The sequence below is a fragment of the Hemiscyllium ocellatum genome, chromosome 26 (genome assembly GCF_020745735.1).
Source record: "Hemiscyllium ocellatum isolate sHemOce1 chromosome 26, sHemOce1.pat.X.cur, whole genome shotgun sequence".
NCBI lineage: Eukaryota > Metazoa > Chordata > Chondrichthyes > Orectolobiformes > Hemiscylliidae > Hemiscyllium > Hemiscyllium ocellatum.
The window spans coordinates 79,047-99,817 of NC_083426.1; the positions used below are offsets into that span (position 1 = coordinate 79,047).

The 20,771-nt window shown below is 44.1% G+C and overlaps 1 protein-coding gene across 1 annotated transcript in view; it reads left to right on the plus strand.

Annotated features, from left to right (window-relative positions):
- Positions 1–20,771, plus strand: part of LOC132828287 (striatin-interacting protein 1 homolog) — a 180,488-nt gene that overhangs the window by 1,919 nt on the left and 157,798 nt on the right. The window contains exons 2-3 of the mRNA XM_060845261.1: positions 4,083–4,152; positions 16,649–16,723. Of these exons, the coding sequence (XP_060701244.1) occupies positions 4,083–4,152; positions 16,649–16,723 (145 nt within the window). The remainder of the gene's footprint in view (positions 1–4,082; positions 4,153–16,648; positions 16,724–20,771) is intronic.

Sequence of the window (20,771 nt, forward strand, 5' to 3'; positions counted from 1 at the left end):
GGGATGGGGGGAGGGGCGGCGTCTGGGAGTGAGGGAGGGGGATGGGGGAGGGGCGACGTCTGGGAGTGAGGGAGGGGGATGGGGGGAGGGGCGACGTCTGGGAGTGAGGGAGGGGGATGGGGGGAGGGGCGACGTCTGGGAGTGAGGGAGGGGGATGGGGGGAGGGGCGACGTCTGGGAGTGAGGGGATGGGGGGAGGGGGATGGGGGGGAGGGGCGACGCCTGGGGGTGAGGGAGGGAGGGGTGACGTCTGGGAGTGAGAGGATGGGGGGAGGGGGATGGGGGGAGGGGGATGGGGGGGAGGGGCGACGCCTGGGGGTGAGGGAGGGAGGGGCGACGTCTGGGAGTGAGGGAGGGGGATGGGGGGAGGGGCGACGTCTGGGAGTGAGGGAGGGGGATGGGGGGAGGGGCGACGTCTGGGAGTGAGGGGATGGGGGGAGGGGGATGGGGGGGAGGGGCGACGCCTGGGGGTGAGGGAGGGAGGGGTGACGTCTGGGAGTGAGAGGATGGGGGGAGGGGGATGGGGGGAGGGGGATGGGGGGGAGGGGCGACGCCTGGGGGTGAGGGAGGGAGGGGTGACGCCTGGGGGTGAGGGAGGGGGATGGGGGGAGGGGTGACGCCTGGGGGTGAGGGAGGGGGATGGGGGAGAGGGGTGACGCCTGGGGGTGAGGGAGGGGGATGGGGGAGAGGGGTGACGCCTGGAGGTGAGGGAGGGGGATGGGGGAGAGGGGTGACGCCTGGGGGTGAGGGAGGGGGATGGGGGAGAGGGGTGACGCCTGGAGGTGAGGGAGGGGGATGGGGGAGAGGGGTGACGCCTGGGGGTGAGGGAGGGGAATGGGGGGGAGGGGTGACGCCTGGGGGGGAGGGAGGGGGAGGGGCGAGGTCTGGGAGGGAGGGAGGGGGAGGTGAGGAGGGGTGTCTTCTTGGGGGGAGGAAGTGGGAGGGGGAGGGGCGGTGTCTGGGGGAGAGGATGATGGGGTGGAGTCTGGAGTCCGGTTGTTTGTTTGGATGGAGTGGGACAAGGGGAACAAAACTGTACACAGTTCCCCACAATAACGCTTCTCTGATTTTAAAATAGAATATAAAAATAATCATTACCATATTCTATTTGTCCTCCTCATTATCTATTTTACTTGTATACTAATTTTATGTAATTCATGAACGAGGGCACAGTTAATATTTCCGATTTAGGTGACAGTTTGCCAGAACCTTTTCATCAAGTTTCACTGGCACGATGGTCAAGAAACTTAGAACTCATAGGATCCAAGACAAGTGGCCCATTTGATCCAAAATTGGGTGAGAAGGCAGAGGGATGTTTCTGTGATTGGAAATCTGTTTCCATCGGGGTCAGTACTGGGGTTCCACAGGACCCAGTGCTGGAGCCTTTGCTGTCTGAGTGAGCTATACCTTGTGTACAGGGGTATGATGAAGCCATTCCTGGATGCTATAAGTTGGTACAGTGATAAATTGTGCAGAGGATAGCTATAAATTACAGGAAGGAAATGAGGAAAGATTGGGCAGACTGAAATAGATTTTTCCTGGAACAGCAAATGTTGGGAGGAGTTAGAGATATGTATAATTGAAGTGTATATGCTGGATAGCAAGGCATGGTTTTCATTAGCATAGGAGTCAATAATGAAGGGGTAGAGATTTGAGTTGAGGTAGAAAGCTAAGCAGAGTGTTGAGAATTTTTTTCACTCAGTACGTGCTGGAAGTCTGGACCACTCTGCCTGAAAGGGTGGTTATTCCAGAAAAACACATTTTCATAGCATTCAGGGATGGAAAATAGGATAAGAAGGATGAGACGTTTGTTGACTGATCGAGACATAATGGGCCAAATGGCTGTCACCTGTGCTGTAAATCTGTATCTGAGGATTTGAGTTGACTACAAGCAATGTGATTCAATTTGGCCAAAAAAATGCTGAACCAATATTAAAGGGTTAATGCAAAATACTGTGACTACTTGAGATCTGAAATAAAAACAGCAAGTGCAGAAGAAGCTCAGGTGTGTTCACCAAATTCAATTTCTTAAAGTTTGGGAGAAGATTTGTAGCTCAGGTGCTCGTTGTTGTGGTTCTGTTCGCCGAGCTGGGAGTTTTTGTTGCAAACGTTTCGCTCCCTTTCTAGGTGACATCCTCAGTGCTTGGGTGCTATTGAATCCAATATACCGGCCACTGCAGCGGACAGCAACTGACAACCGGAAGCGGCAGAGACAAGTCACTATAAATGCCGGAGGAAACATCACAGAAGTGCTTCACAGGAGGCTCCCAAGCACTGAGGATGTCACCTAGAAAGGGGATGAAACGTTTGCAACAAAAACTCCCTGCTCGGCGAACAGAACCACATCAATTTCTTAAGTTACTGTTGCAAATTTAATCTACTTATCTGCAGGTGTAGATTTTTGTGATATTGTCTTATGGCAGTCTCTGATGCCACAGGTGAGATGACATCAGATACCTCTGAAAAAGAATTGGGTTTTCAACTTGAAACATCTGGTCCTAATGAATTGTTTACATGTTTAATAGAGCATTTATTCATCTAACCATTGCATGAATGACAGCTGATTAGTATTCATAACTCATCCAAATGACCCACGATCGTAGGTTCACTTTGTCTTGACAACTGCACAAGGCGAGAGAGAGTTAAAGAGTCATAGAGATGTACAGCATGGAAACAGACCCTTCGGTCCAACTTGCCCATGCCAACTAGATATCCCAACCCAATCTAGACCCACCTGCCAGCACCCAGCTCATATCCCTCCAAACTGTTTCTATTCATACACCCAACAAAATGTCTTTTAAATGTTGCAATTGTACCAGCCTCCACCACTTCCTTTGGCAGCTCATTCCATACACGTACCATCCTCTGCATGAAAAAAATTGCCCCTTAAATCTCTTTTATATCATTGCCCTCTCACCCTAAACCTATGCCCTCTAGTTCGGGACTCCCCCACCCTGGGAAGAGACTTTGTCTATTTATCCTATCCATGTTCCTCATGATTTTATAAACCTGTATAAGATCATCCCTCAGCATCTGAAGCTTTAGGGAAAACAGCCCTAGCCTATTCAACCACTCCCTATAGTTCAAATCCTCCAACCCTGGCAACATCCTTGTAAATCTTTTCTGAACCCTTCCAAGATTCACAACATTCTCCCTATAGGAAGGAGACCAGAATTGCACGCAATACTCCAACAATGGCCTAAACCAATGTCCTAAACAGCAGCAACATGACCTCCCAACTCCTGTACTCAATACTCTGACTGATAAAGGAAAGCAAACCAAACACCGCCTTCACTATCCTATCTACCTGCGATTCCACTTTCAAGGAGCTATGAACCTGCACTCCATGGTCTCTTTGTTCAGCAACACTCCCTAGGACCTTACCATTAAGTGTATAAGATTTGCTTTCCCAAAATGCAGCACCTTGCATTTATCTAAATTAAACTCCATCTGCCACTTCTCAGCCCATCGGTGCATCTGATCAAGATCCCGTTGCAAACTGAGGTAACTTTCGCTACCCAATACTCCTCCAATTTTGGTGTCATCTGTAAACTTACTAACTATACCTCTTATACTGACATCCAAATCATTTATATCTTGTTTATCATTCAGTTACAAACAAATAGAAATTGCTGGAGAAACTCAGCAAGTCTGGCAGCATCTGTGGAGAGAATACAATTAAGAGTCACTCGAGTTGAAACATTAATTCTGTTTTTTCTGTAAGATGATGCCTGACCTGCTGAGTTTCTCCAGCCATTTCTGTTTTTGTTTGTTTCAGATCTCCAGCATCCACTGTCCTTTGTTTTATCATAATTCAATTATTCGCCTCCATCTGCCTATGGATGACTAGTCACATTCCCTACTTGTTGTCTGTTTAGGAATATTGATTGTATCTGTGCTTGTACTCTTGCTCTCTGTCACTGCACTGCTCCCCCCAGCCCAAACAAAAATCCTACTCTGTTCCTTTCTCAAGTGCTGATGCCTGGCATTCAAATAGCTGTTTTATGGTATAACAATATCTGATTTTCTCCCTTTTGTGTAATCAAATGTTTTCTGATGTTTCTTTCCCCGTGACCTCCACAGGGTTTCTCTGAATCACCTGACCTGGAGTTTGATTATTCTGATAGTGATAAATGGGCAGCAGAACTTTCAGGTAAGCACAAATGTTCTCAAACTCTAGAACATTTCTCAGACTTTTAAAAAAATGACATTGAGTGATGAGTGAAGCTGCAGGGTATTAAATAAACTATCTAGCAGTGCACCTGTCTGCAGTCTCTTCCTTGGCTTCATCCTGTTGCCACAATCATTCAGGGAACTGCGGGATCTTCCCAGCAATATGCTGCAATCACAATGTAACCAGTTAACATGCGTTTCAGTTTCAGCAGGATGTTTATGTATATTTAGTTGACAGGAAGTATGCAGGTGCATTAGATTATTTAATCTATTACCAGCTAATTTTGTCCATGCAAGGACTTTGGGAGTAGAGTTTTTTTTCCCCCTCTTTATCTTATTTTCAGCTGTTATGTCTGGTCTGAGGTTGTGTAATCACAATAAAGGAATACAGCATGTAGGCAGTGTTTGAGCTGTCAAGAGAAAACCCTGTCCCTCAGCAACTACTGTACATTGAGTTAGATCCTTCTTTTTAACCTTCTTGGTCCACTTGTGTTTTACAGGATATAGCATATTTAGTTCATCAAGCCTGATTCACCACTGAATGAAATTTTAGCTAATCTGAAACCTAAGAACAAAGAAAATTACAGCACAGGAACAGGCCCTTCGGCCCTCCAAGCCTGTGTAGATCCAGATCCTCTATCCAAACCTGCCATGAGGTAGTATCTGTAGTCTAAGTATATCTATCCCTCTGCTCCCTCCCATTCATACATCTGTCTAGATACATTTAACCTCATGTGTGCATCCTTATCCCTTCTTGCATTGGATAATAGAAATCTGTTAATCTTCAATTTAAAATATGCAGCTGCTCCAGCATCAATTGACATTTGAGTTTCAAACCCCTCCCACATTTTGTGTAGAACAGTTCCTTATTTCACATCTGAATTGAATTCCTTATCAATTTGTAGACTGTGCTCCTTATTCAAAGATGAAAAATGTGTTGTTGGAAAAGCGCAGTAGGTCAGGCACCATCCAAGGAGCAGGAGAATCGACGTTTCCGGTATAAGCCCTTCTTTATGCCCGAAATGTTGATTCTCCTGCCCCTTGGATGCTGCCTGACCTCCTGCGCTTTTCCAGCAACACATTTTTCAGCTCTGATGTCCAGCATCTGCAGTCCTCACTTTCTCCTTATTCAAAGACCCCATAATCAGCTAACATTGAGAATAGATGTGATAGCCAAAGAAAAACAATATTTTGGAACTTTAATCAAAACACCTTTAAACTCTAAATTCCAATCTCATTCAATTTTATTCTGACAAATCTGTACTGTATTTCTAAACCAATATAGCCTTCAAAGATGTGGTGTCCAGAACTGTTCACATTACTGCTGGTGTGGCCTCGCTGGATCTTTTTCACTGCTTAAGCTTAGACCATTTTTAAGATCCTTTCTTGCGAATAGAGCTTCTCTACTTTAATTGTGGTGGCCTTTTGAATCATCTTTGTACGGTGTATGTAGTATTTTTAAATGAACTAATACTGATCTCATCACTTTTTTACGATTATGTTCAGTAGATGGACACTTGGTAGACTGCTTTGAATATGCTTCTTCGAGCACACAGAACTTTGTTTCTATTCCTGGAAAAAAGTGAAATTGTTTTTGGTTTTGACTCTCTCTTATTTTTTAGGATCCTACACCCCGGCCTTCATCAGTCAGGGCATTGAGTAGAGAAGTTGGGAATTATGTTAGAGTTGGTGAGATCGCACTTGGAGTAGTGTGTTCAGTTTTGGTCACCTTGCTGTAGAAAGGATGTTATTAAATTGGAAAGTGTGCAGAATAAATTTAAAAGGATGTTGCCAGGACTCAATGGTCTGAGTTAGTGGGAGAAGTTGGACAAGCTCGTACATTTTTGTTTAGATTGTAGAAGACTGATTGGGTGTCTTATAGAAGTGTATAAGACCATGAGAGGCATGGATAGGGTGAATGCACTTTTTACCAGGGTTGGGGAATTGAGGTCTAGAGGGCATCAGGTTAAGGTTAGAGGGGAAAGAATAAAAAGAAACCTGAGGGGCAACATTTTTACGCAGAGTGTGGTACACAAATGGAATGTGCTGCCAGCCTAAGTGTTTGAGGCAGTGAGTAACCAACATGAAGAAGTCATTTGGACAAATGCACAGATAAGAAAGGTTTAGAAGGATAAGGGCCAACTGCAGGGAAATTGGGTTAGCATGGATGGACATTTTGGGACCAGTTTGGGCTGGAGGGCCTGTCTCCACACTGTTGGACTCCTTGAAAGCGGTTTCCCAGATGTGTGATTAGCACTTCCTTTCTCATTGCAACCTGACCTGAAAGACATCCAATTTAATGGTTTGGAAATAAAAATTAATTTTCTCAGTTGAAGAACTAGATGGGTCTTGATAAAAGTAAATTGAGAAAATGCTGGAAAATCTCAGCAGGTCTGGCAGCTGTAAGGAGAGAAAAGAGCTGACGTTTCGAGTCTAACTGACCCTTTGTCAAAGCTTAAAAAAAAGGGAAAAATAGGGAGGTATTTATACTAGGCTGAGAGAAGGTGAGTCATGGCTACAGAAGCAAAGGTAGCAATAAAGAGGTGATAATGACAGTGCATAGAGAGAGTATAGGGAGATTAGAAGCTGATAGGTCTCGACCCTAGTCTTAGGTCAACCCAATATATTATGAGGACTGTCCTAAGAGGAGAAATTGGTTTGTCTGGGACTATATTAACTGGTGTCAAGAAGAATGAGATGGGATCTATTGACATACTTCAAATTCCAACGAGGCTAGACAAACTAGATGCAGGGAGAGCATTTCACTTCGTTAGGGAATCTAGAACCAGATGTAAATTACAGGATATGGATAGACCATTTAGGACTAAAACGAGGAAACATTTCTTCACATAAAGTGTGGTCAATATGTGGAATTCTTGGCTGGGTCACTAAGTTTATTCAAGAAAGAGATCAATAATCTTTTACCTTTATAGTAAAGGCGTCAAAGGGCATGGAATGAAAATGGGAGTATGGTGTTGAGCTTGAGGATCAAGCTGAAGGCTTGAAGGGCTGCATGACTTACTCTTGGAGCTGGTTTCTAATTTTCTATGTAATATGGGAGCTTACTGCATCAATTTTGATCTGGATGAACCTATCTCTGAACAACCATTCTGTGCTGAGAAGAACTTTGACTCCTATCAGGGAGAGGATTCACAGCCTAATCAAACACAAGGAAGGAGGCATCTAGAAATCCAAAATCACCTTCAAAAGGCAATCTGTAAAAGCTATGACTGCAGAATTAATGAAGAACACAAAACTTTTTGTTTTTTCATATCCCATTGTTCTGCTCAGTTCACCTTTGCAAGTAAACCTCTAACAATCTGATTGTAGATACCATCAACAGCTGTTTTCTGCTCATTTAGGCCGTTAGACATAGGAGCAAACATTAGGCCATTCAGCTCATCGGGTCTGCTCTGCCATTCAATCATTTCTGATAAGTTTCTCAACCCCATTCTCCCGCTTTCTCCCCATAACCCGAATTCCCCTTTACAATCAAGAACCTACCTACCTCTGCCTTAAATATACTCAATGATCTGGCTCCACAGCCTTCTGTGGCAGTGAATTCCATAGATTCACCACGCTCTGGCTGAAGAAATTTCTCCTTATCTCCGTTCTAAAAGATTTTCCCTTTATTCTAAGGCTGTGCCCTCGGATCTGAGTCTTTCCTAGGATATCTTCCCAACATCCACTCTGTTCAGGCTATTCAGTATTTTGTATGTTCCAATTAGATCCTTCCTCATTCTTCTAAACTCAATTGAGTGTAGACCCATAGAATCGTCATATGTTAAGCTGTTCATTCCTGGGGCTATTCTCATGAATCTCCTCTGAACACACTCCAGGGCCAATACATCCAAAACTGCGCACAATGCAACAAATATCGCCTGGCCAGAGCCTCAGAAGTACATCCCTGCTTTTGTATTCAAGTCCTCTCGGAATAAATGCTGTCTTTGCATTTGCTTTCCTAATTACTGACTCAATTTGCAAGTGTACCTTGAGCGAATCTTGGACTAGAATTGGATTAGATTGGTACTGGAAAAGCACAGCAGTTCAGGCTGCATCCGAGGAGCAGGAAAATCGACGATTCGAGCAAAAGCCCTTCATCAGGAATAGAGGCAGAGTGCCGCCCGGCCCCCAACGCCTCATCTTCACCATGGATATCCAATCCCTCTACACCTCCATCTGCCATGACCAGGGCCTCCAAGCCCTCCGTTTCTTCCTTTCCCGACGTCCCCAACAGTATCCTTTCACCGGCACGCTCATTCGTTTGGCCGAACTGGTCCTCACCCTGAACAATTTCTCCTTCGAATCCTTCCACTTCCTCCAGACCGTAGGGGTAGCCAAGAGCACCCATATGGGCCCCAGCTATGCCTGTTTCTTTGTTGGCTACGTATAACAGTCCATCTTCCGTAATTACACCGGCACCACTCCCCACCTCTTCCTTCGCTACATTGATGACTGCATTGGCGCCACCTCTTGCTCCTGCGAAGAGGTTGAGCAATTCATCAACATCAACACATTCCACCCTGACCTTAAATTTATCTGGACCGTCTCTGACACCTCCCTCCCCTTCCTGGACCTCTCCATCTCTATTAATGACGACCGACTTGACACTGACAATTTTTACAAATCCATCGACTCCCACAGCTACCTGGATTACACCTCTTCCCACCCTACCTCCTGCAAAAATGCCATGCCGTATTCCCAATTCTTCTGCCGTATCTGCTCCCAGGAGGACCAGTTCCACCACAGAACACACCAGATGGCCTCCTTATTTAGAGATCGCAATTTCCCTTCCCATGTGGTTGAAGATGCCCTCCCATGCATCTCGTCCATATCCCGCACCTCCGCCCTCAGACCCCACCCCTCCAACTGTCACAAGGACAGAACCCCCCCCCCGGTGCTCACCTTCCACCCTACCAACCTTCACATAAACCAAATCATCCGCCAACATTTCCGCCACCTCCAAATGGACCCCACCACCAGGGATATATTTCCCCTCCCCACCCCTTTCCACCTTCCGCAAAAACCCATTCTCTCCGCGACTACCTGGTCAGGTCAATTTCCCCCCCAACAACCCACCTTCCCATCCTGGCACCTTCCCCTGCCACCGCAGGAAAAGCTTTGGATGGAGGTGAGGGAGGAGGTGTGGGTGCAGGTTTTGCACCCACACCTCCTCCCTCACCTCCATCCAAGACCCTAAAGGAGCCTTCCACATCCATCAAAGTTTTACCTGCACATCCACCAACATCATATATTGTATCCGTTGCTCCCGATGCGGTCTCCTCTACCTTGGGGAGATTGGACGCCTCTAAGCAGACCACTTTAGGGAACATCTCCAGGACACCTGCACCAATCAACCACACTGCCCTGTGGCCCAACATTTCAACTCCCCCTCCCACTCAGCCGAGGACATGGAGGTCCTGGGCCTCCTTCACCGCCTCTCCCTCACCACCCGACACCAGGAGGAAGAATGCCTCACCTTCTGCCTCGGATCACTTCAACCCCAGGTCACCAATGTGGACTTTACCAGTTTCCTTATTTTCCCTTCTCCACCTCACCCCAGTTCCAAACTTCCAGCTCAGCACTATCCCCATGACCTGTCCTACCTGCCTGTTTTCCTTTCCACCTATCCACTCCACCCTCCTCTCTGACCTATCACCTTCATCCCACCCCCATTCACCCATTGTACTCTTTGCTACCTTCCCCCACCCTCCTCCCTGACCTATCACCTTCATCCCCATCCCCACTCACCTATTGTACTCTATGCTACTTTCTCCCCACCTCCACCTCCTCACATTTATCTCTCCACCCTTCAGGCACTCTGCCTGTATTCCTGATGAAGGGCTTTTACCCGAAACATCAATTTTCCTGTTCCTCGAATGCTGCCTGAACTGTTGTGCTTTTCCAGCACCACTCTAATTCAGAATCTGGTTTCCAGCATCTGCAGTCATTGATTTTACCTGGACTAGAACTACCAAGTGTCTTTGCACTTCAGACTTCTGAATTTTCTCCCCATTTAGAAAATAACCTATGCCTTTATTCTTCCTACCAAAGTGCATGACCTCACACTTTCCCATGTTGTATTCCATCTGCCAGTTCTTTGCCCACTCTCCTAAACTGTCCAAATCTTTCTGCAGCCTCCTCACCTCCTCAATACTACCTGTCCCTGCAATAAGGTTATGGTTACAGTCAGGGCAGGCAGGGACAAGGTAGGACCAATAAATTAAACTGCATTTATTTCAATGCAAGGCGCCTAACAGGGAAGGCAGATGAACTCAGGGCATGGTTAGGAGCATGGGACTGGGATATCATAGCAATTACGGAAACATGGCTCAGGGATGGACAGAACTGGCAGTTTAATATTCCAGGATATAAATGCTACAGGTAGGATAGAAAGGGAGCCAAGAGAGGAGGGGGAGTGGCAGTTTTGATAAGGGATAGCATTACAGCTGTGCTGAGGGAGGATATTCCTGGAAATACATCCAGGGAAGTTATTTGGGTGGAACCGAGAAATAAGAAAGGGATGATCACCTTATTGGAATTGTATTATAGACCTCCCAATAGTCAGAGGGAAATTGAGAAACAAACTTGTAAGGAGATCTCAGCTATCTGTAAGAATAATAGGGTAGGTATGGTAGGGGATTTTAACTTTCCAAACATTGACTGGGACTGCCATAGTGTGAAAGGTTTAGATGGAGAGGAATTTAAGTGTGTACAAGACAATTTTCTGATTCAGTATGTGGATGTGCCTACTAGAGAAGGTGCAATGCTTGACCTACTCTTGGGAAATAAGGCAGGGCAGGTGACTGAGATGTCAGTGGGGGAGCACTTTGGGGCCAGCGACCATAATTCTGTTCGTTTTAAAATAGTGATGGAAAAGGATGGACCAGATCTAAAAGTTGAAGTTCTAAATTGAGAAAGGCCAAGTTTGACGGTATTAGGCAAGAACTTTCGAAAGCTGATTGGAGGCAGATGTTTGTAGGTAAAAGGGACGGCTGGAAAATGGGAAGCCTTCAGAAATGAAGTAACAAGAATCCAGAGAAATTATATTCCTGTCAGGGTGAAAGGGAAGGCTGGTAGGTATAGGGAATGCTGGATGACTAAAGAAATTGAGGGTTTGTTAAGAAAAAGAAGGAAGCATATGTCAGGTATAGATAGGATAGATTGAGTGAATCCTTAGAAGAGTATAAAGGAAGTAGGAGTATACTTAAGAGGGAAATCAAGAGGGCAAAACGGGCACATGAGATAGCTTTGGCAAATAGAATTAAGGAGAATCTGAAGGGTCTTTACAAATATATTAAGGACAAAAGGGTAACTGGGGAGAGAATCAGTAAGGCAGTCTTTGTGTGGAGCCGCAGAAAATGGGGGAGATACTAAATTAATATTTTGCATCAGTATTTACTATGGAAAAGGATATGGAAGATATAGACTGTAGGGAAATAGATGGTGACATCTTGCAAGAAGTCCAGATTACAGAGGAGGAAGTGCTGGATGACTTGAAACGGTTAAAGGTGGATAAATCCACAGGACCTGATCAGTTGTAGCCGAGAACTCTGTGGGAAGCTAGAGAAGTGATTGCTGGGCCTCTTGCTGAGAAAATTATATCATCGATAGTCACAGGTGAGGTGCTGGAGGACTGGAAGTTGGCAAACGTGGTGCCACTGTTTAAGAACGATGGTAAGGACAAGCCAGGGAACAAGACCGGTGAGCCTGACCTCGGTGGTGGGCATGTTGTTGGAGGGAATCCTGAGGGACAGGATGTACATGTATTTGGAAAGGCAAGGACTGATTCGGGATAGTCAACATGGCTTTGTGTGTGGAAAATCATATCTCACAAAATTGATTGAGTTTTTTGAAGAAGTAACAAAGAAGATTGATGAGGGTAGAGCAGTAGATGTGATCTATATGGACTTCAGTAAGGCGTTCAACAAGGTTTTCCATGGGAGACGGATTAGCAAGGTTAGATCTCGTAGAATACAGGGAGAACTGGCCATTTGGATACAGAACTGGCTCAAAGGTAGAAGACAGAGGGTGGTGGTGGAGGGTTGTTTTACAGACTGGAGGCCTGTGACCAGTGGAGTGCCACAAGGATCGGTGCTGGGCCCTCTACTTTTTGTCATTTATATAAATGATTTGGATGCGAGCGTAAGAGGTACAGTTAGTTTGCAGATGACACCAAAATTGGAGGTGTAGTGGATAGCGAAGAGGGTTACCTCAGATTACAACAGGATCTGGACCAGATGGGCCAATGGACTGAGAAGTGGCAGATGGAGTTTAATTCAGATAAATGCGAGGTGCTGCATTTTGGGAAAGCAAATCTTAGCAGGACTTGTACACTTAATGGTAAGGTGCTAGGGAGTGTTGCTGAACAATGAGACCTTTGGAGTTCAGATTCATAGCTCCTTGAAAGTGGAGTCGCAGGTAGATAGGATAGTGAAGAAGGCATTTGGTATGCGTTCCTTTATTGGTCAGAGTATTGATTATAGGAGTTGGGAGGTCATGTTGTGGCTGTGCAGGAAATTGGTCAGGCCACTGTTGGAATATTGCGTGCAATTCTGGTCTTCTTCCTATCGGAAAGATGTTGTGAAACATTAAAGGGTTCAGAAAAGATTTACAAGGCTGTTGCCAGAGTTGGAGGATCTGAGCTACAGGGAGAGGCTGAACAGACTGGGGCTGTTTTCCCTGGAGCATTGGAGGCTGAGGGGTGACCTTCTAGAGGTTTACAAAATTATGAGGGGCATGGATAGGATAAATAGACAAAGTCTTTTCCCTGGGGTCGGGGAGTCCAGAACTAGAGGGCATAGGTTTACGGTGAGAGGGGAAAGATATAAAAGAGACCTAAGGGGCAACTTTTTCACGCAGAGGGTGGTACGTGTATGGAATGAGTGCCAGAGGATGTGGTGGAGGCACATTTAAGAGGCATTTGGATGGGTATATGAGTAGGAAGGGTTTGGAGGGATATGGGCCGGGTGCTGGCAGGTGGGACTAGATTGGGTTGGGATATCTTGTCGGCATGGACTGGTTGGACCGAAGGGTCTGTTTCCATGCTGTACATCTCTATGACTCTATTTTTGTATTGTCTGCAAACTTAGCCAGAAAGCTCTCAGTTCCTTCATCTAGATTGTTAACATAAAGTGAAAAGTTGTAGTCCCAACACTGAGCCTTGCGGAATACCATTTGTCACCGGCTGCCACCCTGAGAAGGATTCTTTTATTCCCATTCTCTGCATTCCGCCAGACAGCCAAGCTTCTATCTATGCTCGCACCTTGCCTCTAACACCATGGCCCTTATCTTAGTCAGTAGCCTCCTGTGTGACACCTTGTCAAAGGCCTCCTTGAAGTCCAGGCAAATAACACCCATTGGTTCTCTTTGGTCTAACCTTCTTGCTACCTCAAAGAATTCTAGCACATTTGTCAGACATGATCTCTCCTTGATGAAACCATGCTGACTTTGCCCTATTTTACCCCACACTTCCAAGTATTCAGGAATCTCGACCTTAATGTTGGATGCTGGGATCTTACCCACACTCGAGGTTAGGCTAATCAGTTTGTAATTTTACATCTTTTGCCTTACTCCCTTTTTTAAACAGGAGTGTTATGTTAGTGATTTTCCAGTCCTGTGGGACCATCCCTGATTCTAGTGATTCCTGAACTCACACCTCCACTATATCCTCCGCTATCTCCCTCAGAACTCTGTGACATAGTCCATCTGATCCAGGTGGTTTATCCACCTTCAGACCATTTAGTTTTTCTAGCACCTTCTCCTTGGTGATGTCTGCCATACTCAGCTTTGTCCCCATTCTCTTGAATTTTTGGGAAATTACTCTTGTCTTCCACTGTGAAGACTGATGCAAAGTAATTATTCAGTTCCTCAGGCATTTCTTTGTTCCCCACTACTATCTCTCCAGTGTCATTTTCCAGCAGTTTAACATCCATTTCTGTCGTCTTTTGCCCTTTGTATATCTAAAGAAACTCTTACAATCTTTGTTTATAATACTGGTTAATTTACTCTCATTTAATTTTCTCCCTCCTTATTTCTTATTTTTTGTTGCCCTCTGGTCATTGTAAGCTTCCCCAATCCTCTGGTTTCTTACTGTTCCTCACTACTTCATCTGCTTTCTCTTTTGCTTTTATGCTATCCTTGACTTCCTAGTCAGCTATGGTTGCCACATCCTCCTGTATCATGCTTCTTTTTCTTCAGGATGAATCTCTGCTGTGTCTCCTGAATTACTTCCAGAAACTCCTGCCATTGCTGTTCCACTGTCTTTTCTGCTCTTCTCCCAGTCAATTCTACTCAGTTCCTCCCTCATGCATCTGTAGTTACCTTTATTCAGCTGAAATACCATTACCTCTGATTCTACCTTCTCTCTTTCAAATTTGAGAGTAAATAAGCTCTCTTATCAAGCCTGCCTCATGGTACAACACTAAATCTGGTATTGCCTGTTTCCTAGTGGGATCCATCACATGTATCTTTTATCCATTTAAATCTTTATATCTGTACTTTAGCTCATCTTATAAGATTTTATGTAAATAATTTCCAACAGTAGTGTGTAAAAAATAAACTTTATCTTATTTAAAGAGCTTTGCTACTTTTTAAAGTTGAAACAGTCAAACTAAAAGAGCTAACATTTAAGCACTCTACAAATTCATAATTCATGGAACACTTGAACACAGCTGAAGTGATCTTCGGGTTTCTATGTGAGAGGCTGAAAGATAGATGTTGCTTTTTGGTTATGTGAGTATTTGAGTCAATGTTGGATATGGTGGAGGATGTGATGGTGAGTTACTCCTTCAGAGAGCTCTAAGTAGTATGGGGACAACCTATTTAGTGGTGAGAGCAGTAAGTAAATTATGCCTGGTGTAATTGAGTTTGAAGTGATAAAAGTGGTGGAGGGTGGTTTTAGGAATGTTGAGGCTGGAAATAAATTTCCTATAGACTGTGCTTAATCATTCCAAGAATATGGATGAGGGTAGTTCAGTTGATGTAGTTTATATTGATTTTAGCTTTTGATAAAGCCCCATATGGGACACTGAGAATGTTAACGAACCTGGAATTGAGGGAAATGTGACAAAATAGATCGGAAACTGGCTAAGTAATAGGACACACAGGCTGTTTGACTCTAGGCCAGTGTCCAGTGGTGTACTACAAAGATCAGTACTGGGACCCCTATGATTTGTTATATACATAAATGATATACATGAAAATGTGGAGGGAATGCTAAGCATTGGTAGAATGGTGAGTAGTAAGATAGTTATTGGTTACAGGAATGTAGAGATGGGTTAGTCAGATGGGCAGACCAAAGGCAAATGGTGTTTAATGAGAAAGTGAGGACTGCAGATGCTAGCCATCAGAGTTGAGAGTGTGGTGCTGGAAAAGCACAGCAGGTCAGGCTTATGCCCGAAATGTTGATTCTCCTGCTTCTCAGATACTGTCTGACCTGCTGTGCTTTTCCAGCACCACACTCTCGACGCATATGGTGTTTAACTCTGATCAATTTGAGGGGCTGCACTTTGGAAGAAGAAACAAGATGAGGGAGAATTTAATGAATAGCAGGACACTGTAGGAAACCATGATTTTAGGGTGATTATTCAGAGATCCCAGAAGTCGGCAGAACATGTGAATAGGATGGTTAAAACATATGGGACCTTGTTTTCATCAATTGTTGCATAGAGTTTAAGCCCAAGAAGGTAATGTTGGAGTTGTATAGAGCATTGGTTAGGCAATAACTAGGGTATTGTGTGCAGTTCTGGTCACCTCACTATAGGAAGGATGTGATGGCACTGGAGGAGTTACAGAGGAGGTTCACCGGGATGTTGCCTGGGATGGAGACATTGAATTATAAGGAGAGACTATAAGATAGACTTGGATTAATTTCTGTGGAGTAGAGAAAACCGAGGGTGAACATATCTGAGGTGTATTAGATTTGGGGAGTATGGACTGGATGAATAGAGGCCAACTGTTCCCCTTGGTTGAGGGAGTCCATCAAAAGAGAACATATCTTTAGGGTACGGGGCAGGAGATACGGAGGGGATTTGGGGAAAGAACATTTTTAGTCAGCAGGTGGTGGAAATCTGGGATGCACTGCCTGGAGGGTAGTGGAGGCTGGAAATCTTACAACCTTTATTAAGAAAAAGTATTTGAATGAGTGCACTTCAAATATCATAATATTCATAGATATGGGACAAGTGCAGGAAATTGGGATTAGCACACTTTGTGGTAGTTATGTCAGTGCAGACTTGATGGGCCAAAGGCCTTTGTTGTGCTGTATGAATAAATGGGGGAAGGAATTGAGTAATATGAGGCGAAGGTCTGTCAACCACAATGACTACAGAAGAGAGAATCTAACCATTCTCTAATGTGTTGCATTATGTGCAGATGCTTCCTTTTGGACCTATTTCCCATTGACAACATCTTGGTTACAAGGTCCATTCTTGATTTTTTTCACACCTAATACTATTTTCATTGCGTTTTGATAGAACTGTATAGCTACACAGAGGGTCCTGAGCTTCACCTAAATCGGAAATGCTTTGAAGAAGAATTCAAGACTCATGGTAACGATCTTGCTTTTGATGTTAAATGCAAAAACAAATACTGCCTTTGTAAACTAATGATGAGTGTCGTCTTGTAGATTGTTTATTTCGAGGCTTAGTCTAATTTTAGTCAAGTTTAATGATTTTGACAAGTTCATTGAACCATTGTTCTTTTAGCCTTTGAGGAAAATATTCATTTTGAACTATTTCATTTAATATATGAAGGCTTCCTGGTGCTTGCCTTGTTAATTCTGGCCTAAAGTTATTTACCTCTGTTTTCTGGTCCAGAGGATATTTGTTGTCCTTTTCTGTCCTAATATTGAGCAAAACATTTGGTTATACGTTCTTGTACTCTTTCATCAACTACTTTTCCCCACTGCTTTTCTCTGAACATACACAGAGGAACCTCAATTATTTGAACAAGATGGGTGGACACTATTTCATTCAGATAATTGATTATTTGGTTAATTGATTCAATGCCTTTCCTCTGGGGCTTGAAGTTTTCTGTTAAGTCTGCTAACTGTTCAAGAGACTAGGCAGCAGCACATTGCGCGCGAGTTCCCGCCCCCGCCCTGTCCGTCTGCCGCACCCCTCATCCAACACTGCCCCGCCTCCAACCCCGTGCTACCCTGCCTGCCCTCCAACACTGCCCCCGCCTCCAACCCTGCCTGCCCTCCAACACTGATAATCCGATATTTAGATAATTGATGTTTGGGTCATTGAGATTCCTTTATAAAAGGTCCTCCCCAGTGGCACGAGAAAACTTCAGATGCATTCTACAAAAAGTTCCAACTTTGAATTTGTGCAAGTTAGACTGGAATAAAATTGAATAAATTATGTTTATTACAATGTGTTGCTTCTAAGACTGAGGCGGTCTGTATCCATGTATATCAAGACCTGGATGAAATCCAAGTTTGGACTGATAAGTGCCAAGATATAGTAACTGTGATTGTCATTGTCTGGCATACATCTAAAGTCTAATCATATCCCCTTAGACACAGTAATGCGATTGAATGTTGTCATTCATCTAAGCTTGAGAATAGTACCGCCTATAAGTTCCCCTTTGCACTACTCTGACTTGGACTTATCTTGAATTTTCACTGTCACGTGGTCAACTTCCTGGACATCCCTTTCTAACAGTGCTGTAGGTGTACATATGCACCCTGTGGGCTACTGTGATTCAAAAAGGTAGCTCAATACCATCTTTTCAAGGGCAATTACTGATGGATGTAATTGCTGTGTCTACCTGTGAATTAATTTTAAAAAGCCTTGCAATAGTTAACGTCACATAACAGAGATGCTTACCAAAACTGAAATTCATTTAAAAGCCTAAAAGACTCTGAGACTGATTGAAATATATTTTAGACTGTTGATTGAGGCAGGGGAGGAAATGGGTGTGCTAGCAATAATTTGAATTCCTTTCTGGTCACAGGAGAGTTACCAGAGGTCTAGTGGTACACCAATATGGTACCATTATTTAAAAAGGGAACAAGAGATAAACCAGGAAACTACAAGCCAGTCAGTCTAACCCTCCGTGGTTAGGAAAAGTCCTAAGGGACAGAATTAATCTGTAGTTGGAGAAGCAAGGATTAAGCAAGAAGGGTCAGCCTGGTTTTGTTAAGGAGAGATTATGTCTGACCAATTTGGTTGAATTTTTCCAAGAGCTGAACAGGTGTGCAGATGTCAGAAATGCATTTGATGTTGTCTAATTGGATTTCAGTAAGGCTTTTGATAATATACCACATGGGACACAAGAAGTAAAAGAAAGAGTCTTTAGGATTCAAAGAAATGTGGCTAATTGGATCCGGAACTGGCCTGAGTGGCAAGAAACAGTGCTGATTGAAGAATATTTTATAACCAGAAGTCTGTCCAGTAGGGTTCCACAGGGATCAGTGCAGGGGCCTTTGTTGTTTGTGGTACACAAATGATTAAGTCATGTGTGAATGTACACCAGTCCCCTATGTTTGTGGTACAGGTAGATAATATGGTGAAGATGGCATATGGGATACTTGTCTTCATTAGCTGAGGCATCAAGTTTAAGATCAGGGAGGATCTGGTTAGGCTAGAGCTAGAATTCAGTGTGCAGTTCTGAAATCCATATTATAGAAGGGATGTGATAAAAACGGACATGATGCAGAGGAGATTTTCTCAGGATGTTGCCTGAGCTGGAGAGTTTTAGTTAGTGAGTTTTGAGCTCACATTGAGGTTCTAGATGTAGGTTTGCTCGCTGAGCTGGAAGGTCAGTTTTTCAGGCATTTCATCACCATGCTAGGTAACATCTTCAGTGAGCCTCCAGATGAAGTACTGGTGCTGTAGCCCGCTTTCTATTTTGGATTTCCTTGGTATGGTGATGTCATTTCTAGTTTTTTTCAGGGGTGATAAATGGGATCCAAGTCAATGTGTTTGTTGATAGGGTTCTGGCTGGAATGCCATGCTTCTAGGAATTCTTGTGCGAGTCTATGTTTGGCTTGTCCTAGGATGGATGTGTTGTCCCAATCGAAGTGGTGTCCTTCCTCATCTGTATGTAAGGATAGTAGTGAGAGTGAGTCATGTCTTTTTGTGGTTAGTCGATGTTCATGTATCCTGATGGTTAGTTTTCTGCTTTGTCCAATGTAGTTTGTTACAGTTTTTGCAAGGTGTTTAGTAAATGACAGTAGTTTTGCTTGTTGTTTGCCTAGGGTCTTTCAAGTTCATTAGCTGTTTTCGTGTGTTAGTGGGTTTGTGGGCTACCATGATGCCAAGGGGTTTGAGTAGTCTGGCAGTCATTTCTGAGATGTCTTTGATGTAGGGGAGAGTGGCTTGGATTTCTGGACGCTTTTTGTCTGCTTGTTTGGGTTTGTTGCTGAGAAATCAGCAGACTGTGTTCTTTAGGTACCTGTTCTTTTTGAAAACACTGTATAGGTGATTTTCCTCTGCTCTACGTAGTACCTCTGTACCACAGTGTATGATGGCTCATTGAAATAATATTGTAATGCAGCTTCGTTTGTGGATATGTAGTTCTATATTTGGTTCGTATGTGTTGTTTACCTGTAGACACTGAAGTTCCCCATTGGCTGTTCGCTCTACTGCGACATCTAGGAATGGCAGTTTGTTGTTTTCCTCCTCTTTAGTGAATTTTATGCCAGTAAGGGTAATATTGATGGTCTTGAAGGTTTCCTCTAATTTGTTTCATTTGGTGATAAAGGTGTCATCCATGTCACGAACCCAAAGCTGTATGTTCAAGTCTCTGCATTACTGCCTCTGCTAAGAACCCTGATATCGGAGATCCCATGGGTGTTCTGATGGTTTGTCTGTAGGTTTTGTTGTTGAAACTAAACTGGGTGGTGAAGCATAGCTCCACTAGCTTGACAATACTGTCCTTGCTGATGAAGTTGGAGGTGTTTGTTGTATGTGTCTTTGGGTGTTCTAATTGTGTAGTCAGTGTTTCCTTGGCCAGGTTGACTTTGATGGATGTGAACAGTGCTGTTATGTCAAAGGAGACCATTATTTCATAATCTTTTGTCTTGGTGTCTTTTGTCGTCAGGAATTCTTGGGTGGAGTGGATGGAGTTTATCACTCCATGAGAAAAAGAACAGGAAATGACATCACCATAGGAAATAATGTCACCATAGGAAATGACATCACTAACCCAAGGAAATCCAAACATATATCAATAGAAAGGAGGCTTTGACTGCAGTACTTCATCCGGAGACTCACTGAAGATGTAACCTATTGTGGTGACAAAAGTCTGAAACGAATCTTCCAACTCAGCGAGCAAACCTGCGTCCAGTTTTAGTTATAAAGAGAGGTTGCATAGACTGGGGTTGTTTTCCTTGTAGCAGAGGTTACTGATGAAGGACATGATTGAGATGTATAAAATTGAGGGGCATAGATAGGGTAGACAGGAAAAAACGTTTCCCCTTGGTTGAGGAATCAATGAGTTGGGGGTAGAGATTTAAGGTAGGTAAAAACAATGACTGCAAATGCTGGAAACCAGATTCTGGATTAGTGGTGCTGGAAGAGCACAGCAGTTCAGGCAGCATCCGAGGTTTAGCAGTAAAATCGACATTTCGGGCAAAAGCCCTTCATC